Source organism: Paralichthys olivaceus, chromosome 13 (genome assembly GCF_024713975.1).
Source record: "Paralichthys olivaceus isolate ysfri-2021 chromosome 13, ASM2471397v2, whole genome shotgun sequence".
Taxonomy (NCBI): Eukaryota; Metazoa; Chordata; class Actinopteri; order Pleuronectiformes; family Paralichthyidae; genus Paralichthys; species Paralichthys olivaceus.
The window spans coordinates 11741029-11766274 of record NC_091105.1 but is presented as its reverse complement, the minus strand read 5'-3'; the positions used below and the strand labels follow the sequence as shown (position 1 = coordinate 11766274).

The following is a 25246-nucleotide window of genomic DNA, read 5'->3' as shown; positions in this document are numbered from 1 at the left end:
ATCAGCCTTATATTTCTTGCTGACTCTTGAAACTGTGGGAACAATTTGACTTGTTAGTTTAATAAAAAGCCTTTGTGTAAAGCCAGATATCAGATGCTGATAACAGAGGCTGTTGATTGTAACTCAAAGGAGTTAAATCAGGAACCCAGTGTGATAGTACACGTCTTTTAATCACTGTGTGAGTGTGTGTGCGTGCGTTGTGTGTTGGGAATTGTTAAGCTAAGGTCTGCCTGCTGCTGACAATTGTGCGCTTGTTGCATGAACGCCTACAATGTGAGCATTCTCTTGAGTTTATGCTTTGTTCTGTCTGCTGCAGAGGACGATTATTTTTTTTGGGGATGTTTTAAGGGGACGCAGACGGGGGCCATATTTCTCTTGTTGTTGCCGATTGTGAGCGTCCTTGTGTGAGAGCAAGAAAGAAAAGGGGGGAAATAGAATGAGTGAGCACTAAACGCAACTTTACACTTAAGCAATGATTAAAAACAACTATTCAGACATCCGTCATGTTGTGTAAACAAATTTATCTTCATTATGATATTTCGGCAGGACGAATACATTGCATATATACTGTATATATATATATATATAGTGTTTATATAGTGACCTATACCAGTATTTTTCAACGTGGGGGCCGCGGTTCCCTGGGAGGCCACCAGGTGGCGCTAGGGGGGCTTCAGAAAATTGGAGGGAAGATAAAAAAAAAAGCAAAAATAAAAAAATTGAATCTTATAAATTTTTTGAATCATTATCATAAAATATAATCTAATTATTATGTTTTAATCATTATTATAAAATATAATTTATAATAATATATCATATCGAAATGTTATTTGCCATGCTCATCTTTCTGATTGCCTGCCCGTCAAAACATCATTCATGACGTCATGTGTAGTATGACCTGGCGGTTTGTGCCATTTATCAAGCTGCTTTGCTCCTCAAGCTAGCGTAGCAAGCGCAAATTGGACAGGTTTTTGACAAGAAAGAGACCGAAGGAACAGACCAACAGCCCTGCTGTGGAGGACACTGCTGCAAAAAAAACTAAGAACTCCTGGCCAACTAAATCAGAAAGTATGAGGCAGCAAACATTAAGTATGGCTTTAGAGCCATACAGAAAAATGGCACACACACACACACTTGAGAGAGGTTTGATTTCATTTGTTCTGTTCTTATTGTCAACAGTTTGTTGAAAAGTTTGTTATTCAGTGGGAATATAATACATTGTTGAAAACATGTTAGTTGATAATATTCTTATACTAAACAAATGTAATAATTATTGAATAGTGAATAAAAGTAAGAAAAAACATTCTAAAAGTTGATGTTTCTTTACATATTTTGTAGAATTGTCTGTGGGTTTGCAAAGGGGGTCCCCAGCCAGAAGCTAATGCTGTTTGGGGGGCCAAGGCATGGAAAAGTTTGGGAACTCCTGACCTATACAATCTTAGACAGTTATTTAAGTCAATAACAATATCAAACATTACCTATACTACAGATAAAAATATTAAACTGGAAAAAATGGAATTCCTTCTCAGAAGTAGTCACAAAAAAACCCAATTCAAAATCAGTCAAATCTATTATTCTTTACTGATAATCAGAAAATAGTGTATCCTTTGGTTCACAGTAGTGTAGTTCACTTTACAAATCAGAGGTGAATGCAGTTAAAAGTTGATTAAAAATAAAAATTTTCATATATTAATCAATATATGATATCCTTCACTTCAATCTTTTTTAAGTATATCACACTGAGATTTTTTTTGGTTCACTGGTGGCTTCAATTTCATCTGACATATCGAAGATGCGTGACTGTTCAGTTTTTTTTGTCTTAGTCCTGATACATTTCCAGACTGCAACAAAAGGTATAGCAAGACTGGGTATTCCTGCCAAAATAAAAATGATTACATTGATCCAGACTGGATATGGCTTGTCCTCCAGTACCGGGAATTTCTCCTGCAAAGACAGACAGAGAATTTTTAACAAATCAACTCATAACAAATAATCAATACATTATGCTAGGTAGATTATCTCAAAGTAAAATTCATATTTACAGATTCCGGATCCCAAACTTTGTAGAGGAGCTTTTCAGAAACTTCAGTGATGAAGTAAAAGACCAAGATGAAAAACATGATGAGCGGACTGATGACTCTCCATGATGCCTGCCAGAAGAAGTTGGGTTTGTGTCCAATCATGAACTCAATGTCTTTATTGAACCTATAGGAGGACAGTGACACACATGGGACATTGTCATATGCAAAACAACAATTTATACTTACAAAGGGGACAATGACTAAGTCAAAGCTGGTGTTCATTCTCTAGGTTTATCAAAGCTTAGTCTGTTCAGGGGCACTACTGTCGCCTGGATTGAAAAAATGTCTTTGACTTCACAACATAGCTTGAAAAATGTAATTCCTCACATGGCATCAATGCACAAATGACTTTAATGGTATATTACCTATCTATCCCATATATGTATACCACTGAGAACATTTCAAAGAAGGCAACAACTAGCAGGGGGATGGATCCTCCGTAAGAGTCAAAGAGTGACAGCCAGTAGTTTCCTGAGCCTTGGATAAATATCAGACCCACCAGACAGCAGATCAGGCACGTTACACCTGAAGGAGAGAAATAAATTGACATATGTACCAGAATGCCTTGTTGATTGAGAATGACAGAACAGATGCAGACTTACCAGTGATGGCCTCCTTTGGCCATGACTTTGGGAAAACTTTGAGATCTTGCAATGGCACTAGAACTCCTTCAATGTTACCAAACATAGAAGAGAGACCAAGGCAGAAGAGCATGATGAAAAAAAGGACGGCCCACACTGGTGAGACCGGCATCTTGGTGATAGCCTCGGTGAACACAATGAAGGCTAAACCAGTTCCTTCAACTCCCTAGACAGAAACACAACACTGTGATATAGTTAAACATTACATGCATCATTTGAAGCTGCCGTCCTCGTGCATTAATAATTGTACTCCGACCTGCTCTGAGAAAATCTTACCTCACTGAGAAAATTATCCAAATTGCAGGTTTTTAGATCCATCTCTTGAACAACACTAGGGTTTGTTTCATTGAAATATTGAAGTGCCTCATTGTAGTTGCTTTCAGTGACAGCGCCCTCAGCCAGATTAAATGTATTTAGCAATTCTAGGATGTTTCTGAAACCCAAAAGTCATGAGGTAGAAGATATTTTACTGCTGAAGAAAAAATACTATATATTAGCTGCTATAATGTATAATCACGCAAAAAAGACAGAAACATACCCAGAAAGACAGCTGTCGAATCTCTCTGTTGCTCTGAAGCCGATAATGGTGTAAATGACAGTTGCAGAAAAAACGGAGGTGAAACCATTGATGATGGAGATGATCACTGCGTCCTGTTCACAGTTGTTACTAAAGGAGAGATGGATTCTTTTTATTCAAGGAACAGTACATATACCTTTAACTTGAAATGATGGAGAGTTAAACGAGATGATGAACTTACTGCACTGAGTTGTAGCTGGAGAAGGAAATGAGACCACCAAAAGCCAGAGAGAAGGAATAGAAAACCTGAGCACCTGCATCAAGCCATGTTGTTGGTTTTGCCAGCTCTGCAACCTGGAAGCGGTAGTATGTTAGGAAAATATGACATCATATGGCAGCTCTCGTTGTACAGAATGTAAGGTACATTTAGAAATATGTAATAAGCTCTGTTAAAAATACTACTGTATAAAATACCCCTGTAATTGCCAAACAGCTTTAGAACATGGTCTTTTTGAATGCTGCATATTCAGTTCATTCGGATTTGTTATCCAAAGGGAGACCAGTGTTTTATATCTACTAACTCCAGAAATCTGTGTCTGTCTGTCTGTGGCTCACATGTCTTGAGAGCCATTCATCTTATCTGCTTCACTATTAGCCTTTTGTATTGTTAAGGGCCTAGAACAAAATATAAACAGCGCTTTACAGCAGGGTGGATGGGGCTCATCAACAGAAGTTACGTTCATGAGTCCAACAGGTGGTCTTTACTTGTTACTTGTAAAGCAAACTCTAAACAGGATTAACACAGGCCAAGCAATGAACCCAAAAGGCATTGTACTAGGATTATAAAAGTACAACTTACATCTGGTGTAAAGAGAAACTTTAGTCCATTCAAAGATCCTTTCAGAGTCAGTCCTCTGATCAGAAAGATTGTCAGCACCACATAAGGAAGGGTTGAAGTCACATACACAGCCTTGGGAAAAATGAGATATTTACATAATTATTATTTAGCAAAATAAAAAATCTTATTCTTATAAAAATATGAATCTTGTAAAAATCTCTTCTTTGACATTGCAGTAAGCATTGATCCATACCTTTCCTGTGGTCTCAATCCCACGAATGATGCAGACATAGAGCATGGCCCATGCACAAATATGGCACAACAATATCCACCACTGCAGCCCACCGTCGTTCTCAATCCCAGGAGTTGTGTTCAAGGTCTCCCTGTACCAGAAATAATCCACGGGGGAGCTCTTCCCACACTCTGGGATATATCCTGACAGAATTTAAGAACAGTGTGTAACACCATGCCTAAAGCCACACTCTCTAACCCTTCTGCACAAGTACAGATGTATAGCACTAACCTGTTAAATTGGCATTCATGGGACATTGACTCCATGGCAGAGGCTCTTGGAATGAGTTGAAGAAATACCACATAATCCAGGCAAGGATGGTGTTGTAGTAGAGACTGATTGTAAGAGAAACACACATGGATGCAATTCCTGCAAAAGAAGGGTTTAATTGTTTTGCAATGGTTTCATCTGCAGGGTCTGTCTGTATGTACTGTATGTGTGAGTTAGCTGGATTACACAAAATCTACCAGAGAGATTACCACAGAATTTAATGGAAGGCTGTGGTATGGGTCAGGAAAGAAACCATAAATTTTTTTGTGTGAGATAAGTGCCAGTCTAGTTTTTAATTGCTTCTTTCTACTTGTAGTAATTATCAGGCAAAATGTCGCTTACCAATACCAACTAAATAAGGATGAATTGTAGCCCACAACTTCAAGTTCCCTTTTCTTATCCGTTGGCCGATAGCGAACTCGAGATGCAGAAGTGGGATTCCTTCAAGGACCAGTAGGATCAGAAACGGTATCATAAATGCACCTGGAGGAGAAACCAAGGAAATGTTAGCATTGTGACACTCAAACATTTCTGTACCTTTCGAAAACATCATTATCTGTTTTTTAAATCTTGGAAAAAAATATCAGAGAGCTGAGTAAGAATGTATTCCTGATGTAAGAGATACATTACAAAACCTTGTTAATTATTCATAGTGATTGCATGTGGAGTTATTATGCAATTCAATCCATTCAAGCTTTTGCAGCACTTTTTCAAGGATTTCCTGCCAGTAAATATTTTTTATGTGAACAAATCAGTAACAAGCCCACGTTTTGAGCTCAACCGCAAATATGAAACTAAAAACAGAAACACAGAAAAATCAATGTAACGATAGAGAATATACGAGAAGAACTTTCTTTTTTTTAAATTTTCTTTCTCTTTCTCACAAGCTGGCAACTGAAAATGTAATCCTGGTGGCATTAGCGGACACATACTTCATGCTCTTCCAGTTTGTCCTGAATTTGACTTAATGAGGCATGAATTCTTTTAAATCTACTCCAGCTGTATTGTTGAAAAAATAGTTGAATATGGAAGAAGTGCAGAAAACTATGAAAACATCACTAACCTCCTCCGTGACTCTGACACAGATAGGGGAAGCGCCAGACATTTCCGAGCCCCACACAAAACCCCACACAGGTCAGCATGTACTGCGTCTTGTTTTCCCATTTTGGTCGGTCTCCAGCCTCTTCTACCTCCAGCTTTTCCAGCTGCTCGTAGGACAGTAACCTTTCCTCCAGGCCCGGATTGGGGATTTGTAGCTTCATGATCGAGGAAACACTGGACCTGTAGTTGTTTTTTTGTGATAATGTGCTAAAATGTAAATTGTATTGCTCACACTGCGAGATGTACTGGACCACTGTAATAGACTGACTCAACTGTGCTGTCAGAGAGCATCAGCAGGAAGTGTGCAGCCTTTTAAGTGTGTCCCAGCAAGAACACATGGCAATCAACCAGTGTCTTATCTAATAGGGAAGGGTTGTATTACAGAGTTCACTGTTCCTGTGAGGCTTACTGGAGATAAGAATGATTTTTATAGGATTTATTGTATACGAGCACCTGTATCAGTCACCTCATCCAAATGACAAAAATATTTTTACTTCCTGTAAGCATTAAAGTATGTAATCTTGAGTTGGATATCGAGCCTAATGTGATATTTTATGATAAATGAGACAAAGACTTAATCTCTAACATCATAATCTAAAATAAGAGTTGTAATAACTGCAAAATAATTTGAGCTACGTAGACAGTTTAGTTTTATTTGCTCAACTCTTCAGTTGTCTATCTGATCTATCCTGGTTTATGATATATCAAACATTATTACTTCTCCCATAACAACCTGCGTATAAAGAGTTACCCAAATCTCATGCAATGTACACAAACATAGATGAAATTGATCAAACAAATACTTCCAAAACAAATGATTCCAGCATTTTATTAAACAATTATCACTTATTCACAGGTACGACTCATTCACAGACACTGATAAGAAAAATTAATATAATAAAGACATGTTCAAGGTTCACTCTAGATCACAAAACTCTTAGCTCACTACATTTTAACGTGTCATAGTGTCATAAACTCATTAATTATTTATTCTCTATCACTTATATGCTCAATGGGGTGCTTTTCATATTTAACCGTAAATCATCTATTGTGGCCTTTGAAGTGCTTTTTACTTTGATTTGTTGTTGCGTTTTGTGATTTGTCATTGGGTCTCTTGATTTGCTGTGTTTCGGGATTTCTTGTTTCTCATTTGCAACTGTGTTTTTTTTATTTGCCATTTTGTTGTTGAGTTTGGTGATTTGCTATTGTGGAGGTGAAGGGGCGGAGAGAGCACCTTCACCTGCACCACAGAGGATCAGTCAGCACAGGTGAGAGCTGTTAGCTGATTGATCCTCAGACTTGAAAAGGCAGCAGCAGAGCTGCCTCTAGAGAACACACACTGGGGAAGAGAGACTTGGTGAAGCCAAAGGTTAAGTTCCATGTTTTGTATGTTCTGTTGGCTGCAATAAAAAGATGTTGCTGAGCAAGCAATGGGTGGACTGGTTTGTCTCTGGCTGTCGTGATGGGAACCCCGTGGCATGGTCAACTGCCACAGCTATGTTTTGTGAGTTACAGATGGGGATTTGTATTAGAACCCATCGAATCTCAGCACAACTTGACCTGTGACCAAACTGTCATTGCCTTATATTTCCATACAGTTATTTCCACCGTCAAAAGCAGAATGCATTTTACTGTATCTCTGCATTGTTGTGTTTTCCCATTTGCTTTTATAATTTGCACTTCAGGGCCACCGTGGTCATCTGTTTTTTTAGCCATTTAACTAATCTCCAGCTTCTGTATTTGTCTAATATCTATCTGACCGCGTCTCTCACGGAGTTTTCCCTGAATGTTACTTCAGTGCGCACTGTCCCGAGTCCTCTTCGCTGCTTGTCCCTTATAAGAGGTTGCAGGATTTCAGTGCTGCAGGAGACCTGCCAGCAGTCCGCTGGCCGGGGAGGGCTGTCTGTCACAGGCTGCAGCCATTCATTTATTCTGATCATCTCCAAAACTGCTGTGCATGGATACATCATGGCTACGTTCATGTGCAGGGTACAGTTCTTAGATGATACTGATCCATTCAACAGCACCAATTTCCCCGAGCCCACCAGACCACCTCTGTACACTTTCAGGGAAGATATTCCTCTGATCAATCAGATTGCTGGATTTCACAGGCTGCTGAAAGCCCCACAGAAGGTATGCACTTTACTTTTCACTCTCATGATTATGTTCATTTGTCTTTAAAGGAACAAAAGATATCACCTGTAAAATTAATAATTAGCCTGAACATGTTGAGATTTCCACCAAACAAACCCAATGGACCATTGGTAGAGTAAATGACTGTGATGCTGATGCAGCTTCAAAACAAAGGAAAGAAAGCAAAACAGGAGGATTTCCTGATTAAGACACGTAGAGTGTAATTAAACTATTGAAATTGTACATTATTATTGTTAATAATGTTTATGTTTGACTGTCAGTGTAATTATCAGTGAGTTACAAACATCTTTCCTGCACATGGTAAATAAGATACAGCATGAAAATCAGGCTGTCACATCTGTTCAGTCCTATCTTTAGCCGTGTGATGTGTGACGGCCACATCAGCAGCTGCCCACCAGTGTTAGTATTTATTTAGATTTCATCACATTCTAAACCCAAACATTGTCAAAAAATGACAAAACTTTTCTTTTCTTTTTTATGTCCTTTATTTTCAAATGTAACACTCTTTATTCAGTTTGTTTTCTAATTTTGCACAATCAATTGAGTTACCATTCTGTCACATGGTCTTTTGATTGTTGCCAACACTTACCTTTTTGTTTGTCTCACTCAGCTCCTCTGGTAAAAAGCCTGAAGCCTGGAAAAGAGGGGGGGGACTTTGATTTAAGATTTCTCAAATCCTTTCTTTTTATGGTGTCTCTATTATTAGCTTAACACTAAAATGTCTTTGTATATAGTTTTCTTTTAATAATTTATGTTTGCACATCTTGAGTTTGTTAGTTAATTAATGTTAGTAGTTAGTACAGTCCCCCTTTGTTTGTCTAGGACTAGTCCATGTCTTTATAAACTGCCTGGGTCATTTGTGAGGAGGTCAGTTTGGTTATGTTTGGTTGAGTTAAACTTGTGTTCTTTATTACTTAAATGACCTCTTTTTGAGTAAGTTCCCTTAATTCTGTAGCTCTTTTCAACTTTCTTATGTTACACAGAATTTATTTACTTCTGTAACTTGCTAGAAATGTTTGAACACTTCCAATATTAAAGGAGAAAATGTCCTTTTTTATATGTGCCTTTTGGAATGGTCTCTAACATCATGCCACCTATTGAAATTTATAGAGTCAGACTATTAACTGAGTCAGACAATGATGGTTAAATAAAGGCTGAAGAAAAAACTATGTAAAAACAAGGTTCACGTTGCAGTAGAACGTATTCTGTAGAATATGAATGAATCATTTTCCAACAGGAATGTTGTTTTGTATTGCCATAATTATTATTGTCATAAAAATAATAAAATATAACTTCTTTCAAAGGTTTTATTTTCCATGGTTGCTAATTTTGTGGAGAGAGCCTTTTGATGACCGTAAAATGTTTCCTCACATCGGAAACACAGCCCAAGTGAAAAGCCACGTTTTGGCCAGACTGTCCAACTTTTGTGTCAACATGGCAAAGTGCATTAGAAAATGTTCTTACCTCCACCATTATTATTGATGAATCAATATATGAAACAGTTCAACAGAGAGGTGTATCTTTTTATTATATGGCTACAAGTCAGATTCCTTCTGAGGCAGAACTTCCCTCCAGTCTTAGAATCAAATTGTTTGATTACATGACTGTAGCTATCAGATCATATGTCATCTTATGTTCATTAGATTTATCATTTATCAATTCCTCTAGTGTAGTTAAACATTAAATATAATTAAACACAGTTAATGAAGTCTAAGTCAGAATTATTGGGTCCTAAGTTACACAGGGCTATACAACATAATACCACCCATTATAATAGCCAATACAATATTGCCTTTTTGAAGCTATGCCTTCTATTTAAAAATGTCATGGATAAAATCATGATATACTTCACTTCAGTTTTTTTTAAAGTATATCAGACTAAGATTTTTTTGGTTCAATGGTGGCTTCAATTTCATCTGACATATCGAAGATGTGTGACTGTTCACTTTTCTTTGTCTTAGTCCTGATACATTTCCAGACAGCTACAAAAGGTATAGCAAGACTGGGTATTCCTGCCAAAATAAAAATGATTACATTGATCCAGACTGGATATGGCTTGTCCTCCAGTACCGGGAATTTCTCCTGCAAAGACAGACAGAGAATTTTTAACAAATCAACTCATAACAAATAATCAATACATTATGCTAGGTAGATTATCTCAAAGTAAAATTCATATTTACAGATTCCGGATCCCAAACTTTGTAAGAGGGCATTTCAGAAACTGTATTGATGAAGTAAAAGACCAAGATGAAAAACATGATGAGCGGACTGATGACTCTCCATGATGCCTGCCAGAAGAAGTTGGGTTTGTGTCCAATCATGAACTCAATGTCGTCATTGAACCTATAGGAGGACAGTGACACACATGGGACATTGTCAACAATATGCAAAACAACATTTCGCCTTACAAAGGGGACAATGACTAAGTCAAAGCTCATGATCATTCTCAAGGTTTATGTAAAAAAGACTTAACATCACTGAAGTAGTTGAGATCTCAATTTAAAAACATTTGTTCCTATTCTAAAAAGGCAACAGTAGTGCAGCTATATCACTAGACCTATTATTATAATGTTCACATCCTGGTACATGATATATAAACAAAGTTTTCAAACTACTATTTCAATATTACCTATCTATTCCATATATGTATACCACTGAGAACATTTCACAAAAGCCAACAATTAGCAGGGTGATGGATCCTCCGTAAGAGTCAAAGAGTGACAGCCAGTAGTTTCCTGAGCCTTGGATAAATATCAGACCCACCAGACAGCACATCAGGCACGTTACACCTGAAGGAGAGAAATAAATTGACATACGTACCAGAATGCCTTGTTGATTGAGAATGACAGAAAAGATGCAGACTTACCAGTGATGGCCTCCTTTGGCCATGACTTTGGGAAAACTTTGAGATCTTGCAATGGCACTAGAACTCCTTCAATGGTACCAAACATAGAAGAGAGACCAAGGCAGAAGAGCATGAGGAAAAAAAGGACGGCCCACACTGGTGAGACCGGCATCTTGGTGATAGCCTCGGTGAACACAATGAAGGCTAAACCAGTTCCTTCAACTCCCTAGACAGAAACACAACACTGTGATAAAGTAAAACATTACATGCATCATTTGAAGCTGCCGTCCTCGTGCATTAATAATTGTACTCCGACCTGCTCTGAGAAAATCTTACCTCACTGAGAAAATTATCCAAATTGCAGGTTTTTAGATCCATCTCTTGAACAACACTAGGGTTTGTTTCATTGAAATGTTGAAGTGCCTCATTGTAGTTGCTTTCAGTGACAGTGCCCTCAGCCAGATTAAATGTATTTAGCAATTCTAGGATGTTTCTGAAACCCAAAAGTCATGAGGTAGAAGATATTTTACTGCTGAAGAAAAAATACTGTATATTAGCTGCTATAATGTATAATCACGCAAAAAAGACAGAAACATACCCAGAAAGACAGCTGTCGAATCTCTCTGTTGCTCTGAAGCCGATAATGGTGTAAATGACAGTTGCAGAAAAGACACAGGTGAAACCATTGATGATGGCGATGATAATTGTGTCCTGTTCACAGTTGTTACTAAAGGAGAGATGGATTCTTTTTATTCAAGGAACAGTACATATACCTTTAACTTGAAATGACAGAGAGTTAAACAAGATGATAAACTTACTGCAATGAGTTGTAGCTGGAGAAGGAAATGAGACCACCACTACCCATACAGAAGGAATAGAAAACCTGAGCACCTGCATCAAGCCATGTTGTTGGTTTTGCCAGCTCTGCAACCTGGAAGAGGTAGTATGTTAGGAAAATATGACATCATATAGCAGCTCTCGTTGTACAGAATGTAAGGTACATTTAGAAATATATAATAAGCTCTGTTAAAAATACTACTGTATAAAATACCCCTGTAATTGCCAAACAGCTTTAGAACATGGTCTTTTTGAATGCTGCATATTCAGTTCATTCGGATTTGTTATCTAAAGGGAGACCAGTGTTTTATATCTACTAACTCCAGAAATCTGTGTCTGTCTGTCTGTGGCTCACATGTCTTGAGAGCCATTCATCTTATCTGCTTCACTATTAGCCTTGTGTATTGTTAAGGGCCTAGAACGAAATATGAACAGCGCTCTGCAGCAGCTGCGGATAGGGCTCATCAACAGAAGTGACGTTCATGACAAGTATAGTGACTATGGGAAGTTTTTGAGATGACCAGTTCACTATAGGACACTTTAAATATCGTGTGTCTACATGTTAATTGATGAGAAGAAAGAACTCAGGCCAGTACTCTTTATGCAGGAAAGGAAATGAAAACAATTACAGTACTTCTTGGTACAGTGTTGAGTGTGAAGCTGTTTGGATGATGTGCCCGAAAACCAAACTCTAAACAGGATTAACACAGGCCAAGCAATGAACCCAAAAGGCATTGAACTAGGATTATAAAAGTACAACTTACATCTGGTGTAAAGAGAAGCTTTAGTCCATTCAAAGATCCTTTCAGAGTCAGTCCTCTGATCAGAAAGATTGTCAACACCACATAAGGAAGGGTTGAAGTCACATACACAGCCTTGGGAAAAATGAGATATTTACATAATTATTATTTAGCTAAATAAAAAATCTTATTCTTATAAAAATATGAATCTTTTAAAAATCTCTTCTTTGACATTGCAGTAAGCATTGATCCATACCTTTCCTGTGGTCTCAATCCCATGAATGATGCAGACATAGAGCATGGCCCATGCACAAATATGGCACAACAATATCCACCACTGCAGCCCACCGTCGTTCTCAATCCCAGGAGTTGTGTTCAAGGTCTCCCTGTACCAGAAATAATCCACGGGGGAGCTCTTCCCACACTCTGGGATATATCCTGACAGAATTTAAGAACAGTGTGTAACACCATGCCTAAAGCCACACTCTCTAACCCTTCTGCACAAGTACAGATGTATAGCACTAACCTGTTAAATTGGCATTCATGGGACATTGACTCCATGGCAGAGGCTCTTGGAATGAGTTGAAGAAATACCACATAATCCAGGCAAGGATGGTGTTGTAGTAGAGACAGATTGTAAGACACACACACATGGATGCAATTCCTGCAAAAGAAGGGTTTAATTGTTTTGCAATGGTTTCATCTCCGTTGGTCTATCTGTCTGTGTTAGCTGGATTACACAAAAATCTACGAGAGCGGTAACCAAGAAATTTAGAGGCAGGATATGGTTTGGGTCAGAAAGGAAACCATAAAATGTCTGTGTGTTACACCCACTACACATGATTAGCACAAGCAATAAGGCTCAAAAAGCCAAAGGGATTGATAAGCAATGATATTATCATTGGTTACAAACATATAAAGATCATTTGGCCCTGCTTTCACCTACTCAGAGTCTTATCTCAGTCTTTGGAGTAACAGGTCATGGGCTAAATGCCACTACACAGCACACTGGTGCACACTGAGTGAATTAACACATTTAAAGGTCGCACGTGTAATCATTTCATGGCAAACCTTTTGAACCCAACATTCCTGTAGAACCCCTCCACACTCCAGGCCCACCCCGACTGCCCAGCTGAGACTTGACCCACGCACAGCTCAGCAGTGGAAGCAGGAAAACAAAAAAACAAAGGAAAGAAAATTAATCCGCTCCAAGAGCAATCCCCACCTTTTTACTGCCCGTTACCGGCTCACTTGCCAGGGTGGACTAAACAAACAAAAACAGACAAACAAAAAAATGTCCTACAGCAAGAGCAGAAAATGGTCCCCCTGCCCTGTTATGGCGACTATTGGCCGCTTTCCACCCAGCGGGGAAGCATGTCAGTTGTTCCTCTCCTCTCTTGATGCTTCATCGGCGCTCTGATGATGTACTAGTTCTAGACAACAATAAAATTGACTAAATCCTTACATCAGTAACCCCCCAAAGAATAATACAGTAAGTAGAATAACAATTCATGATATTGATTCCTAAATTACTGATCGTGGCAGTCGAGACAGATTGGTATGTTTTCCTGCAGTACTCCTAGTAGACCTACGAAGGCCCCACATCACCCCTAAGGGCTCTTCTGTCTCTATGTCCTCCTCCTCTTCTCCCACAAACACCTCAGCTCCTGACATCGACTCCTCACAGTCAGACCCCACCAACAGCACTTTTTGGATGTTAAACGCTTTCCCAATATCTCCCCTCTCCACCTGTTCTTCTACCGAATCCTGGCCGGCATCTGACCTCAGTCCACCTGCAGGCAATTCTCTTAACTCAGTTCAATGCACTTGCCTTACCAACCCACCCTGTACTACCAGAGTGATAGAATAAATGACACCACGGTCCGGGGGCTACAGTACCACCTGGTAGGGGATCGGGTCCAACGCATGCTGAATCTTATTGCAACACTTCAACCCATGATTGCTGACATAAACAAGGTCTCCCTCATTTAAGGAAGGATCTTTGACTCAGGGCTCCTGCTTCTGGTCCAAGTACTGCCTCCTCACAGCCAACCACTGGCGTACATGGCCTCCTCGAGTGACTCTTGGTGCTCCTGCATCCAGTCCTGCCCCTGGCCCTCTTCCCCCTCTTATGCCTCTGCCCTTTACAAAGAATCTACAGGCAAGCGAGGCTCCCACCCAAACAGAGTCATGCAAGTCCAAGGTGACATGGCAAATATCTCTTCTGGTCCGGGGGTAGTTCACACTGGTCATTGCCATGAGGTTGCTAAGGAGTTGTTGGATTTTTTCTAACTTTATAGACCTTGTATAACTGGCACTCTGATCCTTGGTGGGAATGGCCTGGGTATATTTAGAAAACACATCTCTCAGGAGCAATACATTCTCTCTGAAATTTGAGGCTGGTTCTAAGACAGTGAAGTCTATTGCCAAGAGCTCATGCGGGCGAGAAGCCTGCAGACTGCCCATATAAGGTTTAATCTTTGCTATACAGCTTTAGCCAAGACACATCTTCAGCAGTTCTGACACCATTTATCCACATCTCTATGCATATTGGGATAGTAGCAATGGGAATGTACTAGTTTCAGAATAGGTTCCACCCCCCCTGATGGCACCGCAACTGGTGAACCAGCTCCTTAGTGCCAATTACATATTGATGAATCCCAGTTTTGATCATCAAAAGTTAGTACACACAGTTTAAGCCACTTTTATGTGTGTGCACTGTTTTTGAATGAGTCCCATTATTGGGCCTTGGTGGATAGTACCCCACTGAGTGCCATTCTAGTTTTTAATGGCTTCTTTCTACTTGTAGTAATCATCATGCAAAATGTCGCTTACCAATACCAACTAAATAAGGATGAATTGTAGCCCACAACTGCAAGTTCCCTCTTTTTATACGCTGACCGATGGCGAACTCGAGAAGCAGAAGTGGGATTCCTTCAAGGACCAGTAGGATCAGAAACGGTATCATAAATGCACCTGGAGGAGAAACCAAGGAAATGTTAGCATTGTGACACTCAAACATTTCTGTACCTTTCGAATACATCATTATCTGTTTTTTTTAAATCTTGGAAAAAAATATCAGAGAGCTGAGTAAGAATGTATTCCTGATGTAAGAGATACATTACAAAACCTTGTTAATTATTCATAGTGATTGCATGTGGAGTTATTATGCAATTCAATCCATTCAAGCTTTTGCAGCACTTTTTCAAGGATTTCCTGCCAGTAAATATTTGGAGCTCTATTGAACAAGCAATATCAAACAAAAAACCCACAGCAAATGATTTTTCTCACAAGCTGGCAACTTAATGCTCTTCCAGATTGTCCTGAATTGGACTTAATGAGGCATGAATTCTTTTACATCTACTCAAACAATATTGTTGAAAAAAATAGCATAAAACTATGAAAGCATCACTTACCTCCTCCGTGATTCTGACACAGATAGGGGAAGCGCCAGACATTTCCGAGCCCCACACAAAACCCCACACAGGTCAGCATGTACTGCGTCTTGTTTTCCCATTTTGGTCGGCCTCCAGCATCTTCCTCCTCCAGCTTTTCCAGCTGCTCGTAGGACAGTAACCTTTCCTCCAGGCCCGGATTGGGGATTTGTAGCTTCATGATCGAGGAAACACTGGACCTGTAGTTGTTTTTTTGTGATAATGTGCTGAAATGTAAATTGTATTGCTCACACTGCGAGATGTACTGGACCACTGTAATAGACTGACTCAACTGTGCTGTCAGAGAGCATCAGCAGGCTTTTAAATGTGTCCGAGCCAGGACACATGGCAATCAAACAGTGTCTTATCTGATAGGGAGGGGTGGTATTACAGAGTTCACTGTTCCTGTGATTCTTACTGGAGATAAAACAGATTATTAAAGGATTTATTGTATACCTGTATCAGTCTCTTCATCCAAATGACAAAAATATTTTTACTTCCTGTCGGTGTAAATAAATATAACAGACATGTTCAAGGTTCACTCTAGATCAAAAAACTGACTATCATCTATTGTGTTGCTGTCGTGTTTTTGATTTGTTGTCTAATTTTCTCATTTGCAGCTGTGTTTTTTTATTTGCTGTTGTGTTTTTTAGTTTTTTGTGATTTACAGATCTAGGGATTTGTATTAGAACCCATGAAATCTCAACACAACTTGTGAATTCAAGTTTGTCCAAACTGTGATTGCATTATATTTCCATAACGTTGTATCTTGACATCATACATTTCCTGCGTAGTCTGTTATTTCTGCTGACAAAAGCAGAAAAGCAATGCTTTTAACTGTACCTCCACATTGTTGTGTTTTCCCATTTGCCTTTGTGATTTGTACTTCAGGGCCACCGTAGTCATCTGTTTTTTCAGCTATGTATCTACTCTCTAGCGTCTGTATTTGTCTAATATCTATTATCTAACACCCACTGTATCTATCTAACATCCACTGTATCTATCTAACATCCACTGTATCTGCGGTGGCTCAGAGAGCTCAACACGCTGCAAATTAAGAACGAAAAAACACTTAACAAATTAATTTGATGACACATGCGCTGCAAAAAGTTGTGAAGTTTGTAATGTTTTTAAAGGCTGCTACTCCTCAGTGGTGATGGAACTTCACAAAGCATTGAACTACAGCCGGGTTCTTTTTTGTGTCCGGTGGAAACATTTCTGTTCTCCCAATTTGCAGAGCTTCTGTATTTGCACGTGTTGTGACTTTTTGCAGCGCGTGTGTTGTCGAATTGATGAAGTTTTTTTCTCAATTTTTTTGTCTATTTCCCTTTGTTTTTTTTATTTGCAGATCGTTGAGCTCTCCGGGCCACCGTATGTATCTCTCCACGCATCCTTCGTTGACCGCTCTCTGCTTGCTTCAGTGCAGTGTGCGCTCTGTACTGCTTCTCTTTGACCACTGGAGGTCGACATTGTTGTATCAGTAGCTGGCCCTGCAGAGCTCTGGCACAGTTCTCTGGAGGAGGGAGCTGCTCACCATCGCTGTCACAGGGCGCCAAGTGTTGCAGTCCCGTCCGCAGTCTGCCTCAGCACCGCCCGCAATGCCCTTGGACACCGCCGCCCCGCACACTCCCGCAGCGCCCTGACTGACTACGTCTCTCACGGAGGTTTCCCTGGATGTTACTTCAGTGCGCACTGTCCCGAGTCCTCTGCGCTGCGTGACGCGAATGGAGAAGGTCCAAGGATAACAAGAGGCTGCAGGGTTTCGCTACTGCAGGAGACCTGCCGGCATCCGCTGGCCGGGGAGGGCTGTCTGTCACAGGCTGCGGTCATCCATTTATTCTGATCATCTCCAAAACGCCTGTGCATGGATACATCATGGCTACGTTCATGTGCAGGGTACAGTTCTTAGATGATACTGATCCATTCAACAGCACCAATTTCCCCGAGCCCACCAGACCACCTCTGTACACTTTCAGGGAAGATATTCCTCTGATCAATCAGATTGCTGGAGTCCACAGGCTGCTGAAAGCCCCACAGAAGGTATGCACTTTACTTTTCACTCTCATGATTATGTTCATTTGTCTTTAAAGGAACAAAAGATATCACCTGTAAAATTAATAATTAGCCTGAACATGTTGAGGTTACCACCAAACAAACCGAATGGACCATTGGTAGAGTAAATGACTGTGATGCTGATGCAGCCTCAATATACAAATAAGTTATTGCATGTACTGTCAGTACAGGACAGGCCCATGATATGACATTATGTTAATAATAATATGAATAATTTGTGGCTTTAAATTATATTGGAGTTGAAAAGACATCCATTATTTGTCTTGGGGGAGGCAGGCATCTGTTAATGTTTACCTTAACCACAACACTAATCCCCTTTCAGCTGAAACTTCTCACTATTCATTATCCAGACTATGAGACCTTTCAAAACCTGGAAAAGTTTTTGTGTGTGAGAGAAAATAAAGAACCAAGGAAACAGAACACTGAATATATTAATAATGATTAGTTGGCTTCACTAAAAAGCTGAATACCCCTTCAAACTTAAATTAAATTCTTATTATGTTCACTATGTTCTACTTTGCAATTGTGCTAATCATGAATGGGCAGACTGAAGTCTATGTAAGGAACCACTTCTGCTGCTGTCACGACACAACCCCAGTCAGAGTGCATGGGGTCAAATGGCCAGTTGGTCAGTTGTTGAGGGATGGATGAGGGTAATTTCTGACCTGGATTGACCTAGATCTGGGGATTTGTTCTAGAACCCATCTGATCCCATAACAACCTCTGAATCATGTGTCTAAACTTTCTTTGCATATGTTGCCATTACATTGTATTTTGACATCATGTATTTTCAGCATATCAACGTTTTCCATCGCAAAAGCAGAAAGCATTTCCTATTTTGTTATGTTTAATCAGCACTATCACGTCAGGCTTCATTTATTCCTAAATCTTTGAGAAGGTGAAACTTTACACATTGTTTTTGTCCTTCCCAAGATCCACAACTGCATGGCCAATTTGTAGACGCTCAAAATAACTGAATGTTCCTCTTTGGTATGGTGTAATTGCTGTGTTTAAGTTTCCCCAAAGAAACCCAGTGACAAATATTGTATTCTATTTTTCTTCACCTAGAGCCTCTGATGGCTTATCTTGAGAAAGTATCAATTCCAAACACATTTTCATAAGGCCTCATCTACTGTCCTTTAATTTAAACAAAGCAGAGGGGCCATAGCATATGAGGTTAAGTCTTTTATTGAGCATTCATCTTGGTCTGGTCAGGAAGTTGAGTAAATAGAAAGTTAATTTGGGTCTTTCTTCACTCTGTCTGATCAGGGGCATCTTGTTGGAGTATAGAGTGGGTAAGATAAGTCATGGATTCCTTAGGATGCTGTGGATCACCACAAGCCTGGCTCTGGTAGAGCAGGCCACTCAGCCGGACCGGCAGGATGGGATGGGAATGCTGTTTGAGCGAGGAGAGGGAAGCGGGATGGAATTAAAAACACAAACAAAGATCAGATGTACTTTGAGCAGTCGTCATGTCTCAGTTTAGCAGAAGGCCAGCTGGACCGCAAAACTAGACAGAGAGGGAGAACCAGTGGTGGGCTCAGTGCCTGGTGAGGGAGATCTGGTCTCATGGGCTTTATTGGTTTGCATTAACTTGAAGAGCAGCTTGTGTTTTTCAAAAATAAAAATAACAGGTGGATGACGAGACTGTGTCGCCACATTTGAGCAATGAGTTCTCCGATTGACACCCTCAGACGTTTGTGCGTTTGGTGTCAAAGTGAAAAGACCTCTGACAACAAACCTGTTGTCTTTGAGCTCCGTCTCTATGGTGCAAGTCAATCCGGTATAAATAGCACACTGCTAACACATGGTGCCGAGGGAGTCAAAACAGCTAGCATATGCTGTCCCTGGGCTGGTGCTGTCAGTTCAGTCTGCAGTCTGCAGTCTCAAGAGGGAAGTGTGTGCGTGTGTGTGTGTACTTGTTTTTGTCACTTCCTGAGGACCTTTTCCAGCATAAACACTGACCTTGTCAGGACCAGTAGACCACATGGAGACCAAAGCCCAGTGTTAATGAGGCAATTTCTTTTTTTTTTTTTTCACATCTTTTTATTCGTTTTTTCGTTCATTTACAGCAATAAATCACACATACAGTATATGCAGTATATATATGCAGAAATTCTTAGCAGTAGACAATAGTGGTAGGATGCCCTACACGATGTATGGTGATAACAACAATGTGATTGAGCTGAGCCAAAATGGCTTCTATGAACCACATTTAACCCTTAACCCTTCCCACCCACTGACCAAAAACAAAACAAAGGAAAAGTTAACTAATTGCATAATTAGACCATACATACTTTATATTACCAAAACAAAAAAAAAATAATAAAAAAAATAAATAAATAAAAATAAAAGATAGGAAAGGGGGGGGGGGGGGGGGGGGGCATCTAGTCGCTTTCTGGGTGAATAGTGGATCTGTTTAAGTACTCTAGGAAAGGCTGCCAGGTTTTGTTAAAAGCAGTATCAGAACCCGCCAACGAGGATCGAATCTTCTCGAGTTTGATATGTGTGAGGACCTCCCTAAGCCAGCTATTGTGTGAAGGTGGAGTAACTTGTTTCCATTTAAGCAAAATAAGGCGTCTGGCCAATAGAGTAGTGAAGGCCAGTACCCGGCGTTTCGATGCAGGGAGACAAAGTGTCATAGGTGGGGGCAGGCCAAACAGGGCCGTGTAAGGCTCGGGGTTAAGATCTACTTCAAGTACAGTTGCAAGTGTATCAAAAATTTGGTACCAAAAGCTGGTGAGGTTCGAACAGGACCAAAACATATGTGTGTGATTAGCAGGCGACTGCTTACATCTATTACAACTGTCATTGGTGCCCGGGTAAATCTTCGCCAATCGGACGTTTGTGTAGTGCACTCTGAAAAGAACCTTACATTGTAATAAGCTGTGCCTGGCACATATAGAGGACGTGTGAACCAGCTCAAGGATTTGGACCCATTGGTCGTCTGAAACTGGAACTCCCATCTCCTGCTCCCAGGTCTGCTTCAGGCGAGTTGTTTGGTCAGGGTTGAGGGAGTCAATGGAATTGTAAATCACAGAGATGGAGCGCTTTTGAGAAGGATCGAGGGCGAGCAAGGAGTCACTCAGAGACCCGGGCGGGTGGTTAGGGAAGTGTGGATAAGCAGTTTGGACAAAGTGCCTGACTTGAAGGTAACGAAAAAAGTGAGAGTTAGGTAATTCAAACCTGGCTGCGAGCTCTGTAAAATCAGTAAATTTATTTTCCTTGTAGAGGTCTTTGACATATAATAAACCTTTGTCTCGCCAGATAGTAAAGGTGGGGTCAGATGAGGAGGGAGGGAATAGATGGTTTTTAACAACCGGGGCCAAAGTTGAGGGTTCATTCAAGCCATAATGTTTACGAAATTGATTCCAGATTTTCAGCGAGTTAGTAACAACAGGGTTCTGTGAGACGTTGTGGATCTTGAGGGGGAGCCGCGCGGTAAGGAGGGACGGTAAGGAAAATTTTGAGGACCGTAGTTCTGTCAGAACCCATGATGGGCCTGCGTCGGCTCCTCTGTCCAGCCAATGACCGATTTTGTTAATATTACATGCCCAATAGTATTGGATAGGATTGGGTAGTGCGAGACCGCCCTGCTTTTTGGGGAGCTGTAGAACAGCTTTTCTAATGCGGGGCGGCTTATTCAACCACAGAAACGACGATATCGTCCGGTCCAGTTGCTGAAAGAAGGACCGTCTAATAAAAATCGGAATGTGTTGGAACAAATAAAGAAATTTGGGGAGAATCACCATCTTAACCAGGTTAACTCTGCCAGTTAGGGAGAGAGGGAGGGAGGACCAGCGAGTCAGATCAAGCTTACACTTGTCAATGAGAGGGCGGAAATTTTTATTAAAAAGGTCCCTGAAAGATGCAGTCACAAATATGCCAAGATATCGAAACCCCTCTGAAACAACTCTAAATGGGAAGGAGGATGGCGGCATCTTCTTAGATAGCTCGTTTATAGGAAGAAGTTCACTTTTATTAAAATTTAACTTGTAACCAGAGTATCTGCCAAATTGGGTTAAAATGTCTGAGATAACAGGGATGGATGAGGCTGGGTTAGACACATATAATAACAGATCGTCGGCATAAAGGGACAGCTTGTGGGTGGCATCATTAATGAGGCAATTTCTGAGGTCCTGGTGAAGGTTAGGGTTAAGATGTGAATTGTGGTGCAGTTAAGGTTAGAGTTAGGCATGAATTAGATTGATTGAGGTAAGGGACAAGGTTTTGGTTTGGCTGCAATGAAGTGACTGCAAGGTCCTATTAGGGATGGCTGCACAAACCATTGTGTGTGGGTGTTTGTGTGGATATTTTTGACTCTTTGTGAGTGCTGGATTATGTTGTACAAAGAATGGCACAGTGACTGTGCTACTTCACCAACTCAAACATCAATTAGTATCAACTCTGTTAGTGTTATGCATCAAAAGCTTTGTATGTGGAGTTTAACTGTGACACAACATGCTTGTTTGTCAGCACATTTTACACCTACTTTGAGTTTTTCATCTCTGGGGGGGGTGATGACCTTCAAAACACATCATTTTCAGTATAGCTGCAGCATCGCATCTTTAAACAAGCTTTACTGTTGTTATTGTTGGTAGAAAGTGCTATTAATCACTCACTACCTCACTCAGCTATATGACTTTGTCATGAATATTACATCGTCCTTGTCAGATGACGAAATGTGCATGCTGTTCAAGATCTGTTGGAGTAAGTCCAAGTCTGCAGTTTTTCTCCACACACATCAATAGACCCCTCGTCCTGCTTGTGCTTTCCTCTCTGCTTTGCTCAGTCTGCGTCTCTGTGGCCTTGAGGCCCTGCATCAGTTTGCAAAGCAAAATGGGAAAATGTGACCTTGGAGAATGGACTCTCACTTTACCAATTTCAATTTCAGCCCAGTTGTTTTCCTGCATTTTTTTGCTTCTTTCTTGAGAAATTACAGAGTTTCATTTTGAGAAGTTATGTTAAATGCTGTAAAATACAGGTTTTTCCTTTATGCCTGTCCAAGCTCCTTTGAATTCCTTTACACATTGTTATGCAGAACTGAGGTTTTGCTGGACTCTGTGTTTCAGAGGGTTTTCTTTGCAGAAGAATGCTGCATCTGTGGACAGACTCATCTTCTGAATGATTCACAGGAAGTTTAGATTACTGTTGCGGTTTCTCATTCATGCATCAAGTTTGTTTTAATGCTTTTTAAATCACTTTTCTTCAGAGAAACATCACAAATACTACGCTCACCTGTATCACTCTTTAACCACTCTTTGTGATTTAACGTCACAGAAACACATAGTTAATATTTTTTTTAAATATGCACAATCCAGTGTTGTTGTTATTATTTCGTTATTATGAGTTTCAAATCTAGAAGTTGCACACAATATATATGCTTTCACAAATCTGTGTTCCCTTGTGGAAGACAAAGACATTTGAAGTGAGATAGCAGTTTTAAAATGGAAATTGCATGGTGTTTATTTTTAGTCCTTTCTGCCTTAACTGCCTCCCCGGTCAGTGGACCACAGTATGGTGGTTGAAGGGAGAGGCCAGACCTCAGTGTGTGAGCAGAGCACTTGTGGTTACTTCTGGACTTGGCCATCACAGGGCCACCGTGGGTTCACGTCCTGGGTGCAGGGACAGCTAAGGAAGCCTCTGCTGCTTGTAATCTCTTAGTACTGTTCCTGGATTAAAGACCATTTATGCGTATCAACCTGACCTGGTTGTACATGGCATGACCTGCAATCAGTAATCCAGGTTGCTTATATAATGAGAACCTAAAGTGACACAAGTTAAAGGATGGATGAATGCACAGCTCAGTCGATAGTTAAACAGATGGGATTTGATTAATGGACAGACCTGCGTAGTTCACATAGATTTTTCTGTCCTTTCGTGCTTTTGGTCTGTGAGTTAAAACCCTGTGTGGAGAAATGCATTTCTTGGTTCCACAGCTTGCTAATTACTGGTTACAGCTGCAAATTCTGCCCAATGTTTTGTCTATTTCAGGTTGTGACACAGAGCGTGAAGCTTGAGAAGTACAAACATTTTTCCTCTTCCTTTTATCCAAGGAATTTCAAAAAATACTTTTAATTGAATGTGCATATAGTAAAAATAGCAACTTTAACTAAGATATTAAATCAGATTACAATTCATAAATTGACAGGTTTGAAAGCTTTTACACTTGCAAAATACTTGGATACTGGATTGTAAGTGATTTTATTTCTGCCACAAGCATTTTATTTTGAGTAAACAGAAGAAGAAGAAGAAGCTAGTGGAGACTTAGAATAAGCAGTGATGCACAGAGAACAACAAACAAGACAAACAAGAGGGTTTAATTTAAATTGACAAAGTGGATTTTTGATTCAGACATTAGGAGAACTCCTGGTTGTACTAAACTGACAAGTTTTCCGTGGTTTAAAAAGTTTTCCTTGGTTTAAAAAGTTTTCCTTGGTTGAGTGTCTCCCAGGTTATGCAGGGCCAAGCAACTGGTCAACGTATATGATTTAGCATGTCTCCTCCGTCACGCTACATTTCATATTACTGTCACACCCATTATTTTCAAAGGCATGTCAGTCCATATAGGCATAAAAATAGTGGGCCTAACTTTGGCTCCTATGCCTGGATTTCCTGTCAGTCTAAAATCTGTCCTGTAATCTGGAGAAGCACTTGCCTCCCCCCATCTGCCTCTGTACAGTAAAGCTTTGTTTCTTTGGCTTCTGCTCTGTCTACCTGTCTCACTTTCTCTCTATCTTTGTCTCTTCCTATCTCTCAGTCTGCCTTACTGTAAGAGCATAAACAACAACCTTTAAATAAGTCCTGTCACTGTCTTAGAAACAATAGGATTACTTGAGCAATTGAAGTTCTTGCCTACTGGATCAGCCTCATGCTTTGCTCATCTCTTGTGTCCTCTAATGAAGATACGCAATCCTATAATCTGTCCAACTATTATATCACCAGCAAACTTCTGGTTTAGCATGGAAAGTAAACAAGATGTCACAGAGTCGTAAGCTGCCTTCAGACATGCACTGAACTCCGGATAATCACCCATAACGATCTGGGGCATTTCTTACAAGCGACCGACACAAAAACTGAAAAAAAAGATAAAAAGAATATAAATATATCAGGATGAAAAAGATGTTCCAAACATGTAGAAGATGCTGATGAGGATGTCAACATGGAAAGATAAATGTATTTGAGAGCTTTGGGTTATAAGGGACGACGCCAATGTTGAAGCCCTGCCTCCTGCTTGCTCTACCCAGGCGTCACCCCTCACCTGAATGCTCTGGAGATTTTCCAGTTGCTGTGAGCATGTCTGACCCAAACAATCTCCTAATGCGTTGTTCATATGTGAAGAGTAAAGTCTGGATTATGTCCGGACCCAATTGTCAGGACATTTTCCGCAGGTCATAAAAACAGGTTATCCTAACTAACCACA

At 40.1% G+C, this 25246-nt stretch overlaps 3 protein-coding genes across 9 annotated transcripts in view; 1 reads left to right on the top strand and 2 right to left on the bottom strand.

Annotated features, from left to right (window-relative positions):
* Window positions 1–510: 510 nt before the first annotated feature.
* On the bottom strand, window positions 511–7705 carry LOC138413488 (sodium-dependent neutral amino acid transporter B(0)AT1-like). The gene is made up of 12 exons (XM_069536988.1): window positions 5703–7705; window positions 4982–5122; window positions 4601–4738; window positions 4331–4512; window positions 4099–4209; window positions 3481–3593; window positions 3261–3389; window positions 2999–3155; window positions 2684–2888; window positions 2447–2606; window positions 2043–2205; window positions 511–1944 (listed from the first exon to the last, which is right to left on the bottom strand). Exons 1-12 carry the CDS (start codon window positions 5899–5901, stop codon window positions 1735–1737), a joined length of 1908 nt encoding a protein of 635 aa, XP_069393089.1. The 5' UTR covers window positions 5902–7705; the 3' UTR covers window positions 511–1734.
* Window positions 7706–7922: 217 nt separating this feature from the next.
* LOC109633026 (sodium-dependent neutral amino acid transporter B(0)AT1-like) lies at window positions 7923–17398 on the bottom strand. Of its 2 annotated transcripts, XM_069536991.1 has the most exons (13): window positions 17285–17398; window positions 15733–15950; window positions 15152–15292; window positions 12843–12980; window positions 12573–12754; window positions 12341–12451; window positions 11558–11670; window positions 11338–11466; window positions 11076–11232; window positions 10761–10965; window positions 10524–10683; window positions 10075–10237; window positions 7923–9976 (listed from the first exon to the last, which is right to left on the bottom strand). In XM_069536991.1, the coding sequence occupies exons 2-13, from the start codon at window positions 15929–15931 to the stop codon at window positions 9773–9775; spliced, it is 1902 nt and encodes a 633-aa protein (XP_069393092.1). In that variant the 5' UTR covers window positions 15932–15950; window positions 17285–17398; the 3' UTR covers window positions 7923–9772. The 2 variants fall into 2 exon arrangements, with proteins under 2 accessions (XP_069393092.1, XP_069393090.1); XM_069536989.1 differs by lacking the exon at window positions 17285–17398 and having other exon boundaries at window positions 15733–17101.
* Window positions 17309–25246, top strand: part of fhod3b (formin homology 2 domain containing 3b) — an 87189-nt gene continuing 79251 nt past the window's right edge. For 3 of the 6 annotated variants that reach the window (XM_069536986.1, XM_069536984.1, XM_069536985.1), the window contains exon 1: window positions 17310–17790. In XM_069536986.1, coding sequence (XP_069393087.1) covers window positions 17626–17790 — 165 coding nt within the window. In that variant the 5' untranslated portion in view covers window positions 17310–17625. Of the gene's footprint in view, window positions 17791–25246 lie in introns of all 6 variants that reach the window. The other 3 variants (XM_069536983.1, XM_020092842.2, XM_069536987.1) reach the window with 3 other exon arrangements.